This window comes from Scomber japonicus, chromosome 1, assembly GCF_027409825.1.
Source record: "Scomber japonicus isolate fScoJap1 chromosome 1, fScoJap1.pri, whole genome shotgun sequence".
In the NCBI taxonomy this organism is placed as follows: Eukaryota; Metazoa; Chordata; class Actinopteri; order Scombriformes; family Scombridae; genus Scomber; species Scomber japonicus.
Window position 1 is genome coordinate 11482959 of NC_070578.1, and position 25342 is coordinate 11508300.

Genomic DNA, 25342 nt, shown 5'->3' on the forward strand with positions numbered 1-25342 from the left:
ATAGTTCTAGCAACTGCATTGACTGATCCTACATAACTATCAGTAAACTTATGTTCTTGAATCTTGATACATATATTTAATTACACTGTCTCCTGATTTCTAGTATAATTTCTGTAATGAACAGTGGACAAAAGCAGTCCAGGTGACCTGTAAACATACAACATTTACTCTGTTATAATATAATCTTATTGTTCAACCTGGATTTTAAATGTCTAATCATTTTACTTAGTTATGATGATGTGTTACTCTGAGAAATATAGTGTAACTTCAGTCCATATGCTTCTGGGTCAGCATAGACATTTTGGCCTGAGGGTGGCACAAGTGAACAGTTCATGGTGTTTAAAATGAGGAAAAAGGCCATTTTCCTGGGACATATACATACTGGTGGAGTTCAGTATATCTGGTGTAAACATAATAAAAGGAGGCCACGTGAAACACTACACTGTCCTGACATGACAGATGATTGAAGAGATAGAAGACAGGCCTCAGTAGAAAAACGACTGTGGAGCTCATGAATGGTGGGATGATAATGAAACTGGAAGACATCTATATACATAAATCTACATCAAAGACATGTTTGTGTTGGGAGGGTGGTGGGCTGGAAATGAGGGGAAGAAAATGTCATCATTCGTCTGAGAATAGGTCAATCATATATTCTAAAAAAATAAGCAAGTACCCAACTGTAAAATGCATACTGCAGTCAACCAGAAACAACCCAACATGGAGTGATTCATTATAGAAAATAGAAAATGAGGAAAAAACACAGCATGACTTTTCATTGTCAGGTCGGTCCATGTATTTTTTGGTCCTTCGATTTTCTTTTAAGGAACAAAACAACTGGTTATTTGATTTTTAATTTTAAAATACAAAAGATTAAATGGAGATATGAGCTGTTTTTCTTTTTTCTGGTTAAAAAAGGGATGTTAAAATGTTGAAATAATTAGATTTTCTTTTCATATTTAGAATAGTAAAAAATAAAATCACTGGCAAACAGAAACATCTCATATTATGAGACAGATGTCGACATCAAGGCAAGAGTGCAATAAGATTTTTTTTTTAATCCTGTCTGTGTCTTTTACTTTTTTTAAATGAACAAATCCTCCATTTATGAAGCTGATAACGTTCAGTTTTTATTTAAACTTTTTAAGTGTTGTTTAAAATCTATAAAGGTGCCAGATTGTATACTACTGTTGAAATGTACAGCACCATACTGACAGGGATTTCTAATCCTGTGTGTAGTTGATCAACATGTAGTGTAAATGGCAAACATATTTTGTCTGATAGATGAAGAATAGATAACAACCCTAAACCAAATCAGGGTGTCACAAAAATCTAATCTTTATATTTCTTTCTCCTTTTACTTTAGGAAATGGAGTAGACTTGCAAACACAGTCGGTTTATCTGCCCCCCCCCCCCCCCCCCCCCCATTTTTTAATGTTCTGCTCATCCCTTTTTGACCAGGAAAAATAAAAACAGCTCGTATTTCAATTTAATCTTTTATATTTTAAAACGAAAATCAAATAACCACTCGTTTTTTTGTTTTTCAATACTCGTCCCTGAAAATAATGTAACTGGTTTCTTCCCTGTTGTTACACCCTGCTATCCAGTAGGTGGCGATAATGCGCCCCTAAACTGGTTTGTCAAGCGCGAATAAACACCGAAGAAGAAGAAGAAGGAGGAGGCGCGTAAGCAGCTGGAGAAGAGGAGCCGTGAACATGTCTATTGTTTTTGTGCCTAAGAAACTCCGAGGAAAAGCTAAAATAAACCAAGAAACGATACAGAGGGTAGGTCAGCAGTAAATATGACATAGTGTATATTAACAGCGGCTTTGTGTTGTGTCCAGTGTTTGGTTAAAGTGAAGCTACATTTCCACACCGTGACATAGTGTGTTAGCCTGTATGTTACACTTCTTTCAACCTCTTGTGTGTTCTGTGTTGCAGCTGCTGGATGAAAACGACCAGTTGATAAGATGTATCACAGAGTACATGCAAAAAGGACGAGCCGTGGAGTGTGTGCAGTAAGTCTGAATCCTCACTGAGCTGTTGTTAGCTGTGCTCAGGTCAGGAATCGTTTGTAAAACTATTAATATTGCATCATATAATATTTGCTGTAATTTTCCTCTGAAGCAGAAGTATACAGCTGTGTATTATCTTATGTGTTTTGGGGTCTTTTGTAAGTTATAACAGGATTCAAAGAGTTAGTGTAGTAACAATTAAATATGTTTAATATCTAAATATTATTATACATCTATAGCTGTTTGGTACCCTTTTGGCTGGGGGACCCAGGTAGTTGCCTGCCTCCAGTAGTTCTCAAAGTGGGCCCCTGTGAACCCCAGGGGTCATTAAGGGGGTTACAGGGAGAACTACCTTGCCTAATAGTAAAGTGTGTCCCTGGACATGATGGTGCAAAAACACCATCAGCTGCTAAATATTTAGATTTCACTCAACTTAAGCATCAAACATGTCTCTGCACACTACTGATGTTGTGTCTCTTTTACACTGGGAGTTTTTCAGCTGCTGTTTTTTTTTTTTTTTTTGTCTTCTACTTCTACAACAGATACCAACAGATCCTGCACCGCAACATTGTCTATTTGGCAACCATAGCTGACGCCAGCCCGGACAATGTGCCTCCATCATCAAATGTAATAAGAACATTCACAAAGCATGTCTAATGACTATAGTACGATTATTAGTGATCTGTACTCTTCTAATATGCTGTGTTATTGTATCTTTTTACAGTCCACATCTAATGAAACATCCGTCTCCAGACCACCCATGAATGGACATGGAGGGACATGATGATGCAGCTTCTCAGTCACTGTGTTACGAGAATGTTTTTATATCACAAGACAGTATATTTATAATGCTCAATCTGAACCTTTTTCAGCATCACTGATGTTTCAACTCAGTGATGCTGTGAGTAGCTGTGTATATAAAATGTGTCAAAAACTCTATGAATTCAGTGTAAATAATTGTTTTCTGCTAGGTAAATAGGCATCATGAAAATGTTTTGTTTGTTTGTTTTTTACATATCTGGCTACAATTTATGTATATTAAAACATTTTTCAGGATTTTTCTTGATGTCAGTTGTTGAAATCAGTAGAGACCACATTGTTTCAGCATGCAGGAAGACTATAGAAAGCATTCATAGCATAACATTCACAAAGGAAAACGACTCTTCAGCACAAAAAACTACAAAGACAGCATGTCGAATTGCTAGTCATTTTTATTCATTTTTTGCATTGCTGGTACACTTGGAGAGATTCAGTTGCCAGCTCAAGAGAACAATAAGCAACATAAGCCAAGCAGTCCCCCTTCATATCAGGGCAACATGTTTTTATTATTATTTTTTCTTTTGTAGAAGCCACTAGTAAACCATTTGACACAGCTGAAAAAGCTAACAGTTACAGTCCAAGGTCTGTAATCATGTCTTAAAAAAGGCTGCAACAGTTAGGGAGATAACACAGACAAAAAGCAACAAACCCTATATCTTGATTGTGCAAAGCACATTAACTATAAAAAGATATATATTTATATGTATATACAGCAAACAATTCTCTGTAAACATGTTAAGTATGTTAGTTTTCTGAAAACATGGTGTCATTTCATAAATACAGGCAACATTGGCATCCGCAAACATCACAAAAAGATAACATTCTGGGCTTTTAAATGCAGCCCATTGCCATAGAAACCGAAGAAACAAGGGCTCCAAAACACCCTCATCACACAATGTTTTAGTGTTTAGCATGGCATATTTGGTAACGTTTATAGATAGATGGTGTAGTTCAACTCTGTAGGAAAAAATGTGCTTTTTCACATATTGGGAGGTGGAAAATAATGTTTTTTTATGTAATATGCCTACAAGAATACTAACATACAGTAATGGTATAACATGTAAGAAAAATACAAAAATAAGATTAATACTGTCAATAATTGTACAAGAAAAATATTGTATTAAACAGAAGAAAAAAAGTTAGATTTATGGGAGTTAGTGTCAATCTGGAGCAAACAACTGCCAATTAGAGAGGAGGAAATGAATGCGCTTCTGGGTGTGAAGATGTTCCCTAATGCTCTCATCCAATAGGGTGTGTAACTTCACGGGTTGTCAATAATCTCAGACCGCCTCTTATCTCTTCAGCACCATTCATGTTCTGAACAACGCTTTGGTTGGAAATAATATTTCTGCAAGTGCTATCAATACCAACATGGCACATAGTTACTGCTATAATTCTTAACTCTGGTCAGTTGTTGAAAAAAGTAGTGTATTTCTCTCAAATTACACCTCTGCAGTGACTTACTATATTTATGCTGAGCCTGCTCAAAGCCTCTTAATAAAAAGAACTAAATATTTATATTTCAACTTCAGTATTTTACAAGCTATGAAACAGTAGATGGTAGCTGTATTCTCTGTCATCTTGTGTGAGATTTGGCAGTTACAGCTATGTAGACACAGTATATTTGTTATGGGCAAAATGAGACCGTTTCAAGCCCCTGCCCCCGTGTAAATACCCCTCCTTTACACACACACGCGTTTCAAGCCGCAGAAGCAAGTGGGTGACGGCCGTGCGCGTCTCCAGCTCTTGTCTGAGGAGACGTCAGCTCAACAGACAGAGAAACCACCACTAGGCTAACTGCTGCTGGCATGCATCTTTCGTCGTTTAAAACATGGCAGTTCAAAAAACTTCAAAATACATCTCTTTTTCAAATGGGGATGTCTGACATGGAAAAATATAGATATAAAAATGTTGAGCCAGTGTGTATACTTAAATTTTTGCCTCTGAGGCTGTGAAATCTTCCAATTCAGTGGGTGTGGACTGTTATTGGCGGCAGCTCGGCCCGCTCAGTGGCTCGTCTCACGGAGCCGCAGGTCCTCCGCTCCTCTTCACCGTGGACTGGGATCAGTACTGGTGAAGGTAGGAGGGCCTGTGCTCGTGTTTGAGAGGGAAAGATTTAAAGCCCTTGGTCATGGGTTTGTGTTGTTGTTGCTGCTGCTGCTGTTGCTGTTGTTGCTGTTGTTGTTGCTGCTGCTGCTGCTGCTGCTGCTGCTGCTGCTGGGTGAAGGGAAAACCGGAGGAAATTCCGGAGGAGGGGGAGCAGTCGCTGGCAGTGGACCACACGGGAGACTGCAGCATCTGCATGGAGTCACTCCACTGGGAGGATGGAGGGATGTTCATCTGGTACAAGGAAGAGCTGGGATTGGGCATGGTGTTGGTGTGGGTGTGGGTGGAGTGCTGCCATGGCGCTTTGGGAGGCCAGGTTTTAGTTTTGCTGTCCTGTGGAGAATGTGGAAAAGATCGGACATATAATCAGAAATCACACCAAGGTTTACCAAAACATAAAAATTCAGACAAAAGATTAAATCCTAAAGCCTAACAATCTTTGAGTGGTATCGTATAATGTGCAAATAATTCTTATGTATCATCGGTGGCAAGAGAGCCACATAAGAAATTCATGTTTTTCATAAAAAGAGAAACCATCATTTTCCAGCATGTCTCAACCTCATGAGAGTCTTGTGGTTAATTTGTGAAGGGAATAAAATATGAACATTTTGTCAATATTTTCCAAATTACATGTGTGTACATTTGGTTAAAATGCAGTCATACAACATCCCAGAAACCCAAATGAGTTCCAAAATATAATGAGTCACAAAGCCTGCATATCATTTTGTAAAATTTTGTTGTGTCGAGAAACAGCATTTCATGACACTGGTGGACCAAATGGCATCTTATTCCAAGGATACTGTTGCTCAGCTGATTTGGGGGATTTTTTTAACTGGAAGCTCAAGACACTACAAACATGCCTTGAGAGGCAGTAAGACACATTAAAGTGTTTTATACAGGAGGTTTGTGAGGTGTGATTTAGTGCTTAGTGCTTAGTGCTTTGGGAGGGCTTCATCTTTACCTGGTTATCATCCCCGATGTGATGGAGAGGTGGTGAGGGCAGGGTGCACGCCTCTGGCTCACCACAGCTGTGTTTTCTGCAGACAAAGATTTTTACATTGAATCTTATCACATACAGCTGGAGCATTTGATCACAGCTGAGCTCCGGCACACACTTTTACTGTGATGATAAAACAACAGTGAGGGAGCAGATATAAGGTGCAGACACAGTTATACATCCTCTTTTGAGCAATATAGTGTATACCAACAAGTGTGTGGTAAAAAGGAAGGAGGAAAGATCAGAGTTTAGCCATGTGAGTGTGCAATATCGACAAGTGGAGCTCAGGTAATTGTGTTTATAACAATTACCAGTGCAGCTGCAATGTTGTCTCTACCAGCAATGCTAAACATGAAGCCAGTATCCTCTTGTTGTCACTAGTGTAAATTTGAGATTTTGTAAAATTGTATTTACCTCCTTTGCTTAACTGCCGCTACAAGGTCCGGCCCCGAAAACATGGAGAAAAGACTGTCACCATTGGCAGAAGACGTCTCATCACTGGAGCTGGCAGAGTCCCCCTGATTGGCTGACCAGCTGCTGTTTACAGCCTCACTGAAGAGACAAACCAGAGGAAGTGTTAGCAGTTTCTTTATACTCCTAACAATGTGCCGTTTTAAGGTACTGCATGTTTACGTTTATTTGATGATGCCTGAACACCCTGATGACACAATCTGAGAAAAATGCTGTAGTGTATGAAATTGCAAAAGTGAACTTTTTTTGCTTTTAGAAGTCTAGCTGACATAGAATGGTTGTTTCAGTGGCATTTGTTGACTATATTTCCACATGTAGCAACTTTTACAGAAAGTCCTGGTCCTATTTCATGACAAAAGTGGTGTGCGAGCACAGTAATGGCCTCTTGTTTACTTCTCTGGATGAAGCTGTAAACAAGATGGTAGTGTCTCACATTTGTGGGAAGAATTAAATGACAACAGCCATGATTAATGTGGTAAATGCCTCACGTATCTATGATGGCTGCCACATTAAGAACTAAATCGAAACATCACTCAACACTAATGTGTGCTATGTCGAAACGAAGCTTTAAATAACAGTTCAGCACGTTACTGCTGCCTGAAGTACATCTTGAACAAAGGCATCAGGCAGTTTATTCAGACATGTGTGTGTGTGTGTGTGTGTGTGTGTGTGTGTGTGTGTGTGTGTGTGTGTTTTCACATGTTAAACAAAAGTGGATAAGTGGTTTGAGATACCACATATGGATACCTACCCCTCACTGTAGTACTCTGGGTGGGACCAGGTCCTGTGCTGCTCATCAGGCATCGGCCAGTTACTGCGAGTGTTACTGGGGCGACGGATGTGCTGCACCTGCCGTTTCTGCTGCATGGCCTGACTGACGCCGGCGACGTAACGTGCAAACTCCGGGTCAGAGCCGACTGCGCGTGGAAAGGGAGGATAAACACAACTATGAGTTTCTGACACCCTCAGCTTTTCTCTTTTGCTCCCTGGAGCTCAATCTGTCGAGGCAGACTGTCTACCACAGCAGAAAAATCACAATGGGCGTAAGTCAACCCTGCACAAAAGGCCTCAATCGCAATCAAAAGACTCTGCTGCACTGTAAAAATAGCAACTGGCGCAATCTAAATTCAGCATAAACTGTCAACTTACGGTCGCCGCCGAAAACAGCTGCTCGTACTATCTGACCTACATTGACCATTTTATTCTGAACCGGGTCCAGTGTTGTCCTAAATATGCCCAAATGCTTAGAGGGATAATGTAGCAAATAGAATCAAATACATTTTTAACACCCAACCTGGCAGCATGATGCCACACCTGTACAAGATATCTGAAATACTAAATAAAAACTTCCATGCACTCAGGGACTCATTTATGGCCTCTTTCATGACACAGTTTATTTAAATGTAAAAATGCTTTGAGCATATTTATAACACTTGTATAGTCGTCCCTCTTGAAGTCTAATCTGATTTTCATTTATGGGACAATAAAGATTTCAATTTAGATGAGTAACTTTCTCACTGCAAGAATCTTACTGTTTTCAGTGTGAATATATGGCCAGGAGGTAACTCAGGACACCCATGCTCCTGTTGTAACATTAGTCTCCTGATATAATGAAGTTTTTTTTGTTTTTTGTAAATAATGTAACAATGGTGTCAGAAGTCAGTCAGTATTAACATTTTAAAATGAGGTAGCACATGTACAGGCAATGTCTGCCTGTAAGGAAAATGTAGGACACAAAAGGTAAATATTGAATTTGAGGACCTACAAAAGCTTTACTTTGACACTGTCACATCAATAATCTCCAATATGCCCAAAACCTCTACATAAACATCATTTTTTTGTCTGGGTTGAATAATATAGTTTCATATTTATGATCTACATGAGAAATGATACGATCTACATTACCTGCCGGATCGAAGGGCAGCGTGTCTCCCAGGACTCCAAACACTCCCTCGCTCTGGTCTCTGTTGGGCCAGGTGTTGTTTCGGGGCCCCTGGGGCTTCTGACCCAGCATCTCTGACATGACACTGTCCATGTAGGTGCTGACCAGGCCCAGACTGTACAAGTCTGAGCTTAGATCTGGCAGTCCAGGGGAGCCCCACTGCCCAATGGGACCCAGGGGTGACAGCCCTGCCGGGGGCCCTTGGGGTGGGGGCTGTTGCCCAGAAGTGCCGAGCCACTTGCTTGCCACTCGCTGCTGTGGCAGAACCTGGGGCGGGGTCTGCTGAGGAGGGAGCTGAGGAGGCGGTGGCTGCTGCTGACTAATGGGCTGCAAGAGGTGCTGGTAGTACTGCAGGGCCTGTGGGGAGTGCTGCTGAGGTGGGGGCTGCTGCTGCTGCTGTTGTTGCTGTTGTTGCTGTTGCTGTTGCTGCTGTTGCTGTTGCTGCGGTGGAGGAGGTGGCTGTGGTTGTGGCTGAGGCTGCTGCTTCTGCACCGATGGTGGAGGCTGAGGCTGGGGCAGGGTCTGCGGGGGCTGTAGGGCACTGTGAGAGATAGCCTGGGAGGTTGGCGGAGGTCCACTGGGGGGCTTCAGCTCCGCAGGGTTTGCAGACGCCACGGAGTTCCTCCTCTTGACCAGGGGAGAGGCCTGCTGGGATTTTCCCATGTTGAATCCTGAGAGAAAGTCGATGACATCCTGCATCTCTTGGTCAGTAGGAAGGTTCATCCCCTGGTCATCAGACACTAAACCGTTGGCCAGCTGGTTCTGCTGGGCAGAGTCAGGGGTGCAGGACAGACCGCCCATCTGCAGGATGCTGTGTAGCCTCCCGTCATTGTGGCTCACGTTCTTGGCCTTGTCCTCAGAGCTACTGCTTGTTAGCATGCTGCGAGACGGGGTGCTGGGGATGGAGTAACTGCCCCCACTGTTAGAGCTGGATGAGACCTTCTTGGTAAACTTGGAAGTCAGCTTGGATATCGTTTTGGGCAATCCACTAGAGGTCTTGGAGCTGGTGCCCGGAGTCAGATCCACCTGGCCGCCATACTCTGTGCTCTCCCTCTGCAGCTGTAACTGGATAGTTGGCAAGGCTTGCTCTCTATTAAGTGGAGGAGAAATACATTTATTTGATTATTTAGTATCAAAAGGTACTTAATGCATGAATATGAATTCATTTGACTACATCTCAACAGGTACAGGCTCATATCTCCACTTGTTAGATGATTCATTATTATTTAAAATCCACTCACTTCCTCTCCTTCCACCTGTTGATATCGAACACTGCTGTGTAGAGCACGTCTACCAGACCGAGTGTCTTCTCTGGATCCAGGCTGCGCTGGAGCAAGGACATGGTGGCTGGGTCCTCCTTCAGACACCTGAGCATGTACGCGCACACAAAAACACGTACAACAGGACAGGACATGAATACGAATCAAACACAATGTCTCACACACAAAAGCCCAGGTGCATCTGCTGAATAGATGATAACTTGACACGTGATAGTTATGAATAAGGAAAAAAAGAATAAGAGCTGACAGGACACTTTTTCAGACTGTCTACATTTCAGACTGTCTACATTTCAACTGCTCCTAATCTCAATGCCAATTCAAACTTTACCCTGTATTCCACTTAATTGCTACAGTTAGTATTTAGTTACTATCCTCTCTCGCCTCTCATGTCTGACTGTGTACTTTAGATTAACATATGTAACTTGTCCGGTCACCCGGCTAGTTTGACATTTTGCTTGTGTACATAACATAAAACCACATGAGCAAATATTGGTGTATGTAAATGTAATACGTTAATACTCGTTATATTTTTTACATGTCTCTGTAAGAATGATCATTTTTCAGTATTTTAGTGTAACACCAACAATGAGATGGAAGTATTTATTGAGCCTTTAAAAGTTTTTGCTGTACTTACCATGTGGAGGGAACCTGAACCACCACCTTGGATCCCTCCAAAGTTATCTGGGGAGCGTAGGCCTCCTTGTTCTCAATCTGAGCTGTATCAACAACCACCTGTTGGAACACACACACACACACACACACACACACACACACACACACACACACACACAAACACACACACACACACACATTCATCAGCATCTTCAGATGAAAAATAAGCTTCTTTTGTTTCTTTTCTTTCTTTTTTTTTACAGCCTTCTTTTATACATCTTCTATGTATAAAATATACCCTAAGGTGTAGTGTATAATGACTTTTTCTTTTTTTTTTAAAACACATCTACCAGCAATGTGTAATACAGCACGACCAAACCAACAGTCTTAAACAGGAGAGACTGGTTTTGTGCTCTTTTTTTGCACTTTTACCAGCCATGGTAACAGAAAACCTTACAAACCACAAAGAGAAGTTAGAGGTTTTTCTGCTGGCATCCGGCACTAATTTCCCACTGAGCAGAGAGAGGAGGTTCAAGGTGAGAAAGCCGAACACTTTCAATCAGCCAGTGGCAAAAAGCGGGCTGGCCTTCCTGCCTGCTGCTTGTCAAATATATTAGCAAGTTCTTTGAAAGTGGCCTTGGCTCCTGGAGACCCACACAGCTGGGTCACAAAGAGGGAGAGAAGGTGGGAGGAGTCGACTTCCTGTATTGCAGGAAGTTACTCCATTGTTATTACAAGGGCAGGTGTATCCTCGGAAACCCCATGCTGCCCTTGTGAGGGAGCAACAACATAGACACGGAGAGTTTTTCAGCAATGACGAAACACACGCGATAAGGTCACCGAGGGCAGGAAGAAGAAGGAACAGCGGCAAAATAGACGAGGTAGAAGTTCTACGGCGGTTTCCCAAAGTCATGACTAGAAGGAAAAACAGGGAGTCGCTGTTGAGTAATGCTTCCAGGAAAGAAAACACAACAGTGATTCTTCGTGTGAATGTTATGAGACAGAGAGAGAGACAGAGAGAGAGACAGAGAGAGAGACAGAGAGAGAGAGAGAGAGAGAGAGAGAGAGAGAGAGAGAGAGCGAGCAACTGGTGCAACAACAGTTAGCAGTTGAGTATGTATATGGAAGTGTTTTTAAAAAGTGTAAGGAAGATGTGGTGTGTGAGTGTGTGTTCCTGCACATTGCGGTGTGAACTATTTTGGGTCGAGTGGCGATAGGCGCAGATAAGAAGCTAATGTAAAGCACTCATTCATCATCCAGGGATTGTTTTACAGTTAGCACGGGGCTGGCAGGGCTGGAAGGGAACACTCCCCTTGGCTTGACACACAAAACAGGACAGACCACACAGAGGAAATAAACAGCAGAGAATAAACACACTGGTGTTAGTCTGAGGAGAGTCCTGCCGTTGACCCTCCTCCTTGTGACTCCTTTTCAGCAGCAGCAACAGCAGCAGCAGGAGGAGGAGGAGGAGGAAGGGGGGGATTCTGTTTGCAGACCCGCCCAGGCGAGCCCATCCTTCACCCAGATGCGGCAGGAATGTTTCTTCCCTTTTGTGTCTCTGCGGTGTTTGTTTACACCTCTTGGCTGCCTCAAAGCGAGCAGACAGATCTCCTCATCTCCATTACAAATATGACAAACAATGGGATGCGAGCTGCCAAACTCGCAAGACGCACAGAAATGACAGGATTCAGTAACTAAGCAGAAGTGTCAGTGAAGTTCAACAGGCCTGTTCACGTCGACATGAAGACTCCTCTCCGCCGCTCTACTATCAACTACACTGTGGTAACAGATAGTACCAGGGTTAAATAGAAATATTTTACACAACTGTATAACTTTGTACATCTTGCACAAAGAACACTTGATACTAGAACACAGTGAAACGTACCTAAACAACTTTCCAAGAGTTTCTGGTTACATTTTATTTTATTTTTTTTAACCCTAACCCCCTTGACAAGTTTCAAGGTGAAGGAAAGCCACAGCATGATTTTAAAAAATCTCAACAATAGTTAGAAATGTTGCATTAAATTAAAAATGATGCTTACTAAATACTTTTTAATACTGCAAAAACAGTCACTGCACCTTTGCAAACCATGCTATTGGTTGCTTAACATGGGTATGATATACAGTAGCAGTTGTGGTTCGTGTTGCTGCTATGCTCATTTGAAGTTGTTCTGGTTAATTAGTGAAATGCAGAAAATGTAATTTAAGTATACATTTGTATTTCACCAGGATAAATGTGTTGCATCCTACTTAGAAAAAATAAAAAAAATAGTGGAATGTTTCTCTAGGATGCATTCACACTGTAGCAACTCTCGTCTTTCTCTACTCACCAGACCAGCCTGAGCAAACAGAAGCTGGACAGCTGTCTTGCAGGCTCCTCTCCAACTGGATGGGCAGACTTGGTTGAGGACCTCGGTGACGGGAGAGTCGTCTCTGGGGGTCACTCCGTTCTGGCCCAGCGCCTCCTTAATGAGCTGCAGCATCGTGTGCTGAGGAGACAAAACACGGTGCGCCAACAAAGCAGCCATTACAGTTTACTAATGTTACACTACAGATGCTATTAAAAACACTACATGAGCTTTCACCAGTTAACATATGTCCAAGAATGGATAGAGGAGATATAAATGAGATGATTGAAAATGTAAGTCTTTTTTTATGACCGAAAAGAGCAATTTTAACTTGGTTTTAACTTTAGCTTGGCGACCAATAGAAGAAGCATAAATCTAGCCGTTTCGGGTCAGAGGTCGTACTGTTTTCAGCTTGAGGTTTTCAGCCGCTGACTCGTTGAAGGACACTCCTTTGAGGAAGTGGGAGCCTATCTGCACAGGTATAGTAGGGAGCTCGCATTGGATGGGCTGGGAGGTGGTCTGCATCCTGCCAGCCTGCTGTGCCTCCGCCTCACTGCAACAGCCCTGAAGACACACACACACACACACAAAACAGCCAATTTCAAGATGTTGATCCTCAAGATTTTTTAGAGAACAGTTAATCCATGTGTGAGAGGTAACCCACCTGTAAGGCTGCCTCCACAGATTTGGGGTTAAGATGAAAGCCAGCCTTCAGTGCGTACTCACTATGGCCCAGGCTCTCTAGTGCTGCTTTATAGGCCTGAAGATAGAGGAAAACATTCATAGCATTCATAACATTCATATCAACCCAACATCACTTTCATTCCTTTTCATCACCATAAGAATAGGTTTTGATTTCTGAATTCCCCTGACACTGCAAATGCATTCATGACTGTATCCAACCCCACCCTTTTAATTCAGTTACAATGACTGCACCTTTCCCTGCAGGTGTTACAAACAAGAACAACCAAATTAAAAAAAAAAAAAAAAAATAGATTACATTTGTTATATTGCCACCAAAGTACCAAAGTGAATGTCGCGATCATGTGCAACAAGTTATCTTGGGTTTTGTTATTAATCTATGGACCACTGGAACAAAAGTGTCTGTAGTTCCCTTTCTTGCCCTGGTCTTGGGCTGATACAGCACCTGTAAAGCATTGTCAATCTTCATGTTGAGCTCCTTCAGCTGGTGCTCTGGGATGGTAGTGTTGTTGGAGCAGAAGAGCTGCTGAACCTGGATGCCTGCCAGGCAGCCGTCCCGGCCCCTCTCTCTCAGCCTCGCCGTGGCCTGAAGGCACAGCAGCACACAGCACAATACTGGGTCAGAGTGGCTGCAGGAACGGCTAAACTATTACTGCACAACCTCACACACAGAAAGAAACACTTTGTATCTCAATATTTTAAGCATATATATAACGTGTCTTTAAAAAGGTCTGAGTTTAATTACTTTAATAATTTAGAAACCTAAAGAAATTAAAAAAACATTTTGCCAAAACACATGTTAAAATTGTTTTAGAAGATTACAGAATCAGACTTTTTAGATGCTAAAAGTGTATGTGTGTGTGTGTGTGTGTGTGTATGTGTGTATGTGTGTGTGTGTGTGTGTGTGTGTGTGTGTGTGTGTGTCTTCTGAAACACATACTGGCCACCTCCCCCTGTCTAAATGCTCCCCCCAGCACATTCTACCGGGATCTATCCAGGCCTGGTCCGCTCCAGGGCTAACATTCTGCATGACAGGGCTTAGCAGATCAATCAACCCACTATTCTCCTCTCTGCTTCACTGTATACAACACAGCTCAAAATGGGCGAGAGGGACTGATTAGCCTGGGGATTAGTTAGGTCCTCTTACAAAATGGTCTCCCTTGCATGGTTGGGGGTTTAGAGGGGTACAGAACATAGTAATGCAGGCTCACAGACAAACTACAGCCCAAAAAAGAGGAAATAGGAAATTGAGGCTGGAAATCATAAACGGCTGGCATTTCTCAGGAATGTCTAACAAGTCGGCTTTTCACCTCACACAGACAAACCCCATATTTCTAAAAGCCCCAGACCGGGAAGAGTACGGGAACGCTGCATACCTCAGCTGCACCTTTCCATGAGCGGGAGGCATCCTCCAGCTCTGTGAGGGGCCCGAGGTCAGAGCTTTGGGAGCGGGCGTTGGTGCAACGCTCCTGGGCCTGGGCCAGAGCCTCTGCCAGGCAGGACTGGGCCACAGGCTGGACTTTCTGCAAAGCTTGTGATAGAAACTGGAAATGGACCTGCATCACTGTGAGGAAGCATCGACCCAGTACCTGTGGAGACACAAAGCATAGAGTACTGTTACTTCAAGGAACACCCACCATTCAAGTCATGCAAGAGTATGTAAGTCAGGATGTTTGAGGCACCAAACAATATGAACACCCTCAGGGTAGGAAACTAACACGCATATCCACATGCCACAGTGATTGGTTAACACTACATGTAACCAGCTACTTTACCAACAGACTCATGAGTCCCTCACAAAGAATGTTTCCCATACTCATACATTTTCAGACAAGATCAACCAAAGAAAACCGAAGAACTAAGAAACTAAGATTTTTTTTTGTTTCATTAATCCAATTTTAAATGTGACTGTACTTTTATAAAAATGTGTATGATCTTTTATATATCTTTTAAATCTTTATTTTTTTTATCTTTTGCCTGTAAAGCACTTTGAATGACCTCTGCATGTGATAAGGTGCTATATAAATAAACTTGCCTTGCCTTACTATTTCCTTTTCCTCAAGATATGAACATGTACCTGACATGAAAAGAGCTTATAGTATATGTCTGGTTATGTCTAAAGGTGAAATCTATTGATAGACTTCTTTTATTCACATTCAAAATGATTTTTCTGCAAAGCATTTCCCTTGGCACGAGCTAATATAAATATTTGCCGCGACACATGACACTTTTCCTAAAATAATGCCACACCATTAAAAATCTTGGCTCATCTATCATGTTTGTTTTTTAGTTCAACATCATCACATGAACTATATCAGGAAATTGCCTTCAGGCTGCTCCTTTAAATGATAATTAAATTAACAAACAACAAAAAGAGGATTAGGACACCTGGAAGAGTATAATCGTCCAATGTGATTATCATCTATAACCCAATCAGCTCAGGTTTATCCAACAGTGTGTGTCTCCGCTTCAGACGGCGCGTCTACCTTGTTTCCTTACTGTTTGCAACAACAAATACCATAATAGGAAAGCCCCTTCTGTACAGCAAATCTGAAAGCCAAGGAAGTGTCGTGAAGCACGATTCAATACAGAACATCTTTAAAAATTAAACTTCTTAACAGGGAAAGATTTCAGCTCACTAAACATCTGCATCTGTGCTCAATGATGTGTTATAAACAAATAAAAATCAAGAGAGTGTGTATTTATATTTGCGAGGAAATGGACAGAAGGAAAACTTTAGCCTGAAAATGTGTGTCTGCGTGTGTCTGCGAGGAGAGAGAGAGAAAGAGGGAGAGAAAGAGCGAGCCAAAACGAGAAGCCTCGTATGTAATACAATATCAATATTTAAAATTCTGCTATATACATTTCTACTTCTGCCTTTTAATCCTTGCCTCTCATTTACATTTTATTTTTATCGCAGACTAGTGCAGGAAAAAGAGAAAGTGTACAAACTGGTTTTATCAATTGAAACACTAGTTCTTTGCAGCATGCCAGGGAAAACAAGGCACCACTTGAGAAACATCATCTTTGACCACATATGGATTTGTGGTTTAGAAGTGTTGTAAAGGTTTCCACCTCGTTGCCTCCGTCTCTGTGTGTATTTAACATGTAAAACATATGTGTACAAGTATAACAACGCTACTGAAATACACCAAATATATCAGGATGACAAACATCGCTCAACACGTACTAAGTCTGCGAGTCTGTGTGTGTTTGTTTGGTGACAGAATAGTCCAGGGCTTAGAGGCCGTTTGTTGTCCTGTTAGCAAAATAAGAGACACAGGACACCATAGGGTCCGCTCTGGTTACAGGGTTTTCTTTTTCAGGTACCTGCTGAAAATATCCTGAGGAGGAGGCTGAGTTGTAAAGACAGAAATATGCTGCTGCTTTTTGATGGCAGACAGGAACAACAAGTCACAGCGCCCTTCATTCCTCAGCGCCACACTTCATGGCAACCAAAAAACGAACCTGCGTGAATGACTGACGGCATGAAACCTCCCCTTGCTGGAAGTTTCATTGTTTTCATAACAGCTACAAAACAGGACGTGATGGCAAATCCATCGTCCTCTAATGGAATGTTTGAGCCACAACTTTGGAATTTTGCTGCCTGCAACGCTGCTTTTTTTCCATCTCAGCTAGTAGATTCTTTTATTTTTATTTCCACTGGATTTAAGGTCAAACTAACTAATGCTGGTGTGTCCTCGTGGCTAGGACACATACCGTATCCTATGTAATTGTGTAGTATATGCTATATGTAAATGCAGTGTCCCCGGCAACGACATTTGGTGCATGTCATTCCTCCTCTCTTGCACGCCTCATTTCCTGTCTCTTCTCTGCTGTCAAAAAAACCAAAACAATACAGAAAATAAATGACGTCAAGGCATTTTTACCCGGAGTGCCTGATCAGTCACTCTTTAAAAAAGGTTAGGAATATCCATATCTCTATTATTCCTAACATGCTCATTAATAAATAAATAAATAAATAAATAAATAAAATGAATGATTTTTCTCTTGCTAGTGATAACCAGTCAGGCAGTCTAACCCAAAAGGTCAAAAGATCAAACACCAGATGACAAAAACCTGCTTGCAACGGTGCCATGAGTATTAGTGTTTTCAAGAGACATGCAAATAAACTATTTTTAAACTGTGCAATGTGAAACATGAAACATATATATATATAATAGATGAAAAAAACACACAAAAAGCCTTTTCAGCAATCCCGAGTCAGTATGTTGACCAGCGCTGTGTGATACAATCAAAATATCATGTGATTTTTGTTCTTCACTTCCTTATTACGCTACTAAAATGAGACAGGTTTTGTGCATTGGATTAGAAACAAAACAAAACAAAACAAGCACAGTGAAGTATGATTCTTAAAAACTTGACACTCATGTATAAAACAGGACCATACGCTGCCTGCCTGCCTGCCTGTCACTCTGCCTGCTCATTCTGGGAGGCTTGATAGAAACTCAAACCCACATCCAGAGTGCCCAAGATGAGAAATTCCTGCTGCTGTTGTCAATGTTGAGCAACTAATCACGACTCAATCAGTCAACAGGGATTACATATGTTTGCACAACAGACAAATCATTGATAACAGGGAGGGACACACGGCCTGATAATGATGATAATGCGAACTGATATCATCACATGCAGTCAGTGCGTCCTAATCAAGATCACAGGATAGCACGAGCACGAGCATGAGCTGACAACTCAAAGCGTTACAAAATTGTCCACAATAACCAAGTGAGGGGGGGAGGAAAAAAAATGAGGACATGGCTACGGCGCAAGATAATGGATAACACATGTGATTGGCTGTGCAGTATCCCACACAGTCATGGAAAATATGAGAAATAAGAGTGCAGCGCGGCCAAGCCGACAACGGGCCCCTCTCAAGCCCAAACAAGGCGAATCATGAATCAATCAACTTTTATACTTCTATTTTCTGAGAACACCTGCGCTATCAGTACACTGAATCTAGGAGAGATCGAGACCTCTTCAAGTGTGAGGCCTTTATCATAACCAGATGGTCATGTTGCACTGCTGCCTGACCTGTGAAAAAAAAAAACAACAAAAACATGCAGCCTACCACGGTTGGTTAAAAAGTCAACAGTCGATCTCTGGGTTTTGCCTGTGACCTGCTTCTTAATTTGCAGTTTTCTGGGTTTTCCCTTTTTTTTTTTTACACAATCATTACAGAAAAACAGGAACATTGTAAAGGCACAGATGTCCTGATCTCTGAATTTCTTGGAAGTAGTTGCTTACATAAGCTGGCTCCACAAACTCAATCTTTTCGATGTGATGCTCACGTCAAGTAATAAGTCAAAAAAAATTAAAAAGATCAATTCGCTGGCAACCGCTTTCATGTTAGATTAATTTATGAAAAGCAAAACATTTCCTTCTTAGTTTAATAAACATCTTTGAGTTTTGAAGTGTGGGTCGACAAAAACAAACAATAAGCAGACCTCATCTTGAGCTATGAGGTGTTTTTATGGACTTTTTCTTCATTTTCTGAGATTTTATTGATAAAGTATTAATAGGGAAAAGAACTGACAGATTAATCAATATGTATATTGTAATGAAAATGTATTAGTTGCAGCTTTACTAGATACGATCTCTTTAGCTAAATGAGCGATGTAGTTTAGTGAAGTGGGGATATTTTCGGAGGGTGTAATGATCAGGCTAAAACAAGGTTAGTGTGAATAGAGCAGCAGCTTTGTTAGATTTTATTTTAAACCAGTTACCACGTAAGTGTTTAGCCTCACTTTAGACTTACCTCTATACTAGAGTTCTGTATCTTTATACAGTCAACTTAAATCCAGCTCAATAAGTATGTTGAATGGACTGCATTTATACGGTTCTCTCATTCAATGGGATTTACATTTTACCTCTCATTCACACACACACACACACACACACACACACACACACACACACACACACACACACACACACACACACACACACACACACACACACACACACACACACACACACACACACACACACACACACACAGATAACCATCAGTAGCAATTTGGGGTTCAGCGTCTTGCCAAAATGACATCTCTAAAATACTCACAAGTTATTTTTCTCTTTCCAAGGTACGGGAATCAAAAAAGCTAATGAAAGTGCAATAAATATATAAAATGTTTCACAGCAATTACATCAAGCCTTATTTGATATGACCTCATACCATGAAAGAAAAAACAAACAAACAGCAACTCTACAAAGATGCCAAGAGTGATTTTTAACAGCTTTAGACAAAGGGGGTTGTTTTTCTGGGGTTGGCTGCTTGTGCAGTTGTGCGTCTAGAGCAGCAATGAGGGTCTCTCAGGTTGCGGGGAGCTCTCAGTCCTCTGCCTCTGGTCTTCACTCTGTGGTTTAAACTTACAAGCACAACAAACGGCCTCTAAACAAACCGTGACATTTCCATGCATATTTGGCAGCGGAGTCACTCTGAGCACAACATACTCACATACTGCAACTCTCCAAACTCAGAAATGCATTTGGTTCTTTTTTGAAGACCTCATAATACAAACAGCTGCCAAACAGCATTCCTCAAGTCACGCAGACAAAGGAAAATCCCTTTTACAGTCACAAATACAACACATCGTGAGGGATTGGCTGAATTTAGCTACAACAATTATTAGAAGATCTAAAAACACTGAGCTTTCTTTCACTACAAAATAAACCATGGTAGATAGTTGCTTTAAAAACAAAACTCCACTTGAGTGAACACGAACCAAGGCTACAGATGACTCATCATAAAATCATAAAGGCTGTTGCAGATTGAATTGATTATGGATGCACGTTTTGGTCACTTAATCTTCCTCAGCTTTAACCGATGCACATTTTTTCACTTTTTAGTAAGAGGTCATGCCGTTATTAGACAAGACAAACAGTTTTTCTTCACATGTGACTGGCACATTGTACTTTCCTCCCTCAGAGGTTAACACAACGAACACGCTGGAATAAGGCCATTGTAAAAAGGTAAGTATTAGTGTAGTTTCCTTCTCTGCTTTAAACAACTGTACCCTTTATGCCCGAGGCCAGACAGCAAGTGTGGGTGCCAAGCTGTGCGGTCTAAACTTTCACAGACTTGGGCTTCCTCTAATATTCATCTGTGCATATCCAAGACCACAGAGAGTCGGATTTACCGACTGCGGTGCAAAAGTGTTTCCTGTTTTGGGCTCAGCCACATCCACTGAGGTCCAGCAGTCCCTCCAGTATCTTGGCCGCAACCATCTCCCCACTCACTGCTACATGCTAAAGGATTATGGAGATCCGATTGATAACACGCATTATTTTGGGTTTATATTACAGTGTTTTGTGTATGTACACTCACCTAGAGCATGCCAATTCATTTTTTCTCAAATGTAAAGAACATTTGATTTAAAAGTCTGTAATAGACCATAAAGCTGCACTTTAAGTTGCAAGTATGAAGATTGATGTGTGAAACAGAGACACCACTGTTGATATAATTACACTGCTGAAGAAAAGAGGAAGCTGATGAAGAGAGTGAAACTGAGGAGTCTGAATGCCAGAAAGCGAGGAAGTTAGTGGTCAAGATGATAAACCAGAGGAGGAAAGCATTTATTAATGTGTGAATGGTCTCAGTTCAGTTTATATTTAAAACGTAGATTGTTAAAGAATCTTTATTTCCTCTGGTGTCTGTGGTTTGTGTAGTATTCTGTATACTATCTGTGGAGAGGAGTATCAGCCTGGAACTGCTGCGGATTGTGTTTGTTTTGTTGTGAATGGATCCAGATTTTGGATGGGATTTAGATAAGGTCTTAATATCCTGCTCTATGCATTTAAATATGCAATAACTGTCATTTAGACATTGAATCTCTGCATTGTGGGGTTTTTTTAATTATCAGTATTATAAAAATCACATCAACTATTGAATTATTGTCACAATATGATAATAAACATTTAATTGTGCTGCTGTCACAGTAGATGGGCACACAGCTATGCATCACATGGGGGAAAGATGTAGTAAAAAAAATAGTAAAAAGGGAGGGACGGGGTTCAGGCTGGGGGCTGCTTGGGTGTGGTACATAGCAAACCGTGAGAGAGCGTCTCTTAGGGCAGCTTGATTACGGTAAATTGATCACTGTAATTACTCTAATAAATGCTGTAATTGAGGTTTTCCATCACAATGATAAACTCCTAGTTTACTTTTCAAAGACGGACAATCTGTTTCCTTCTCAGATATTTTCATGCGTGTCTTGATCTTTTGCAGGTGCCCGTTTCAGACTGAACTGGTGACCCAACATGAACCTGTTTTGAGGTCTGACACTATCAACATGCGTTGTCCAACCTGGCTCCATGAACCTCCTGACCTGTTATAAGTGTGTCTGACACAGTCTTGCTTAGGTAGAGAGGGTCAACAGAGGTTTCCATGACAACTATAGACTACTGTTGTTATTGCTGATAGTGATTTCTACTCATCTCAGCCATAAGGTTTGCTAGTCTCAGTAATGTTCATGTTCTGTCCCTTTTAGTACATTCATACAGGATATGTGTACAGATGCAAACCTGGTTTGTGTGTAAATAGTGACAACTATAGATAAAGTGTGTATAAATATAGATAGCGTGGAATGATGGTCAGACGTGTGTATATATCCTTGAGGTGAGACAAACGAGAAAAGGACAAAAACAACAGTGTGAAAGAGAGAGAGACAAAGGTAGAAAATGATTTTCAGCTAAACCATGTTGTTATTTACCACGTCAGTCTCCCACACACCAATTAAACTTGCATGAAAAGCAACTCGGCTACAGGTTTTCACGTTTTATACATCAGCTAATGCAGTGCTGTGGAAAGTGGTGCGGTATTCAGAGTGACAAAAGATGACTTTTCTTCTCACATCCTCAGTGTTTTTCACACCTCACCCTCAGATCCTCACACCAGCTTAATAGTGGGCGTGAGAATCCTATTTGAGCCGGGAAACACTGATTCATGGAGCCAGCCTTCTGACAGAGTGCAGCTAAGCATCTTAGCACCACTGCTAGAAGACGAGTCATGGGCAAAAGAATATGATACAAATATGCGGTGGTTAAAATCAACACCTTAGGCTGGATAATTCGGACACTAATTCTTTCCAGGAATGAATATGGAAATGAGACAAAGTAATTTCAGTTAAGTCAACACAGTGTGGCCTAGCCCTGTGTATAAAGTAGTTCAACAAGTAGTTATAGGGAGACAGAGTGTACATTTTGGGTGAGAACCTACCTCCACATCCTGCAGGCTGAAGTCGTTCTGGTCTTTGAAGTTGGCGGCCCCAGCGCTCAGCTCCATCAGCATCTTGGCAATCTCAGGCTTTATTGCTGCAGTCAGCCTGCTGGCCGCCTCCATGACGTGTTCCTGCACGTCCTTCAATTGCATAGCTGCTTTGGAATAGTGAGAGTTCCTGAACACGCTACTGAACAGGTCTGTGAGGAAGGCGCTGGCCCGGCAGAAAACGTTAAGGGCATCCAAGTATTTAGAGATACCTTGCTGGATGTCGGCAACCGCAGTGGTGGCACCAGAGGGAGGTTGGTGGCAGCTGCCAGGCATGCCCACCCCGGTGCCAATGGGCGAAGAGGCCGAGCATGAGGAGGCCAGGGAGGCGCTCAGGGTCCGGCTCAGCTCAGGCATCTGGTACTGCTGGTGCTGTTGCACTTTCTGCTTGGACCCGCCGAGCAAAAAGCGACGCTTGTAGTCCATTTTACTTTCCTGTGCACTACAACAATACATAAGTGGTGCAACAGCACCGGAAGCTCCTGTTTTTTCTTTTTTCCCACAAAGTTCTCTGGTTCTCTTTACAAAAAAACACTAAACCCACCAGTCCTGGAACTGTTCAAGTTACGTAAAAAGACAGCTCAAGGATTCCACCTGCCAGAGGCTCATCTCAGTGTGCCTTGTAGAGAGGCAGCACAGCAGTGGGTGAGGCCGGAGGGCAATCAAAAAAAACTGGCAGGCTGAGTGAAATGCTTACATGCAGCCCTGCTGCAGACACATCAGGCCCAGCTTACAAAACCGCAGTGACACACCTCCTGATTCTCCGTTTCCAGCTTCCAACAAACTTATCATAATAGGGGAGGAAAAGTCAAAAACACTCCTTAATTTACTTAAAGTGATACTACAGCCAAGTTTTAAAGTGCATTAACTTTCCTTCAGAATGGGGGAAAAAATCCTTCTTCATACAATATGTAGAATATATACACATATGTATGTACATATATAAACCTATACCAGCCTGTGCTAATAAAAGTAGAAAAAAAATGTTACAAGTTGAAAGCAAAAATGAAAAGTGAATCCAAGGAAAACGAGACACTGGTCAACAGCACGGAGGGAAAATGACAATAATACAAAAAACAAGTGAGTGAATGCTGGAATCAGAGGATGTGGCTTCGGCTCTTCTTGTGTACTGGCTGGTACAGGAGCTGCAGTAGGCGAAGGGCAGACAGATCCAGTCCGTCTCAAATCCTCTTCACAGAGCAGGACTCGGCAGGCAGTGAGCGAGTGGCCAGCTGATAGCTCCGTCTGCCTGTCTGAAGTCTCCACCAGCTTCCTGGTTTCTCCCCCGTCTGCTGGCTGAGGTAGATATTACTCACCGCGGAAACAAGTGTGCTTCCAGATTTCGCCGTTCTCCGCGGATGCAGATTAGAGCGACAAAAGCACAAATGTATCTGTAAGGCCTCTAGGTCATTTCCTAAGGGAGGAAAGGGCAGAGACACAGAAGAGAGGGTTAACATCATGTCAATGAGGAAGGATGAGCTTCATTTCAACTGTTTTACAGTTACACCCCAAAATCATTTTAAACTGCCTTCATGTATGATGAACACAAAAGCTTTCATTTTCTTTAAAAATACTGGCAAATATTACATGGACAGTTTCACATTAAAATTTAATGACACACATATATTTCACAGAGGAACAGGAACACAAGAAAATACTGGCTTTAAAAGTTGTTGGTCTAGCAACAATTACCATAAAAAAAAGATCATTGGCAGGTCACTGAAAGCAGAAGTTATGGGATATGTGCGCAATAACAAAAAATCACAACCCCAATTTTTGCAATACAAGACTCTATCTACATGCGTCAGAGTTCAAGTCATATCGCTGCACCGTGACAGTGAGGACAAAAACGTCAATAAATGCAACGTCAGTAGTTTTGAGATGTGTCAACCGTTTAAATTTATCACCTAACAGCTGGTCCACTCCCAAAACTCTTAAAAGCTAAAAAAGTTAGAGGAAACACGCTGCAGTCTGCACATACGGGAGAAAGATTGTTTGTAGGCAGTGTAGGAGGGACTCACTCCCCTTTTGTAACTATTGCACCAATGCCAAACTTATCAGAGACAAAACTCAGGTTACCGATTGTTAAATGTTACATCAAAGTTACAGATATGGTTTCACATTTCCTCTAATCCTACACCACTTACTTCATACTGCTTATATAAGGATAAAACTGATCTTACTGTTGCTCATCACTCTAACTACTTCACATTCTGCCTTCTACATCTTAAACCTAATTTACAGAATCTAGCAGTCAGTATGTACAGCATGGTTTTCTTGGTTCTGTTTTCCCTCAGAAATAAAAAAGGTAATTAACAACATATTAACATACACCATTTACACAGTAATCACGCAAAACTGAGACACTCTTTAGAGCCACTGATGTGTAGGAAAGACTTGATTTAATATCAAGTTGTAATCTTGTTATGATCCATGCAGCATTGAGATTTGTGCAATTGTCTACTTCATAGTTAAAATGAGCAAGTTACAGAATAACTTGTTATACTGTTGTTCAGATACAGTGACAGCAACACTGTGATACTATCAAACCACAGCTATAAATTTAAAAAAAAAAGCATTGATCCATTGTTGCAGTGTCTGTTATTTTCCTGCTCCGATTGGTACAGGATGATTTCAGCCACATTTGTCTAAACTGGGTGCTGATATTATATTACTGTTTGGTAAGGAGCTGTGGTTTAAAGTTGTACATTTCTAGACGATTACTAACACCATACCTCACAGAGAGAGCGTCTCTGAAAAGAATC

The 25342-nt window shown here is 41.5% G+C and overlaps 2 protein-coding genes across 2 annotated transcripts; one reads left to right on the forward strand and one right to left on the reverse strand.

Annotated features, from left to right (window-relative positions):
* The first annotated feature begins 1701 nt into the window (after positions 1–1701).
* On the forward strand, positions 1702–2851 carry ss18l2 (ss18, like 2). Its single transcript, XM_053321086.1, has 4 exons — positions 1702–1784; positions 1941–2017; positions 2557–2641; positions 2739–2851. Exons 1-4 carry the CDS (start codon positions 1716–1718, stop codon positions 2796–2798), a joined length of 291 nt encoding a protein of 96 aa, XP_053177061.1. The 5' UTR covers positions 1702–1715; the 3' UTR covers positions 2799–2851.
* A 362-nt stretch (positions 2852–3213) lies between these two features.
* LOC128359200 (granule associated Rac and RHOG effector protein 1-like) lies at positions 3214–23672 on the reverse strand. The gene is made up of 13 exons (XM_053319642.1): positions 22530–23672; positions 14668–14880; positions 13737–13877; positions 13254–13349; positions 12992–13153; positions 12572–12730; positions 10264–10361; positions 9591–9716; positions 8313–9439; positions 7159–7324; positions 6351–6488; positions 5901–5976; positions 3214–5272 (listed from the first exon to the last, which is right to left on the reverse strand). The coding sequence occupies exons 1-13, from the start codon at positions 23031–23033 to the stop codon at positions 4898–4900; spliced, it is 3381 nt and encodes a 1126-aa protein (XP_053175617.1). The 5' UTR covers positions 23034–23672; the 3' UTR covers positions 3214–4897.
* Between the last annotated feature and the right edge of the window lie 1670 nt (positions 23673–25342).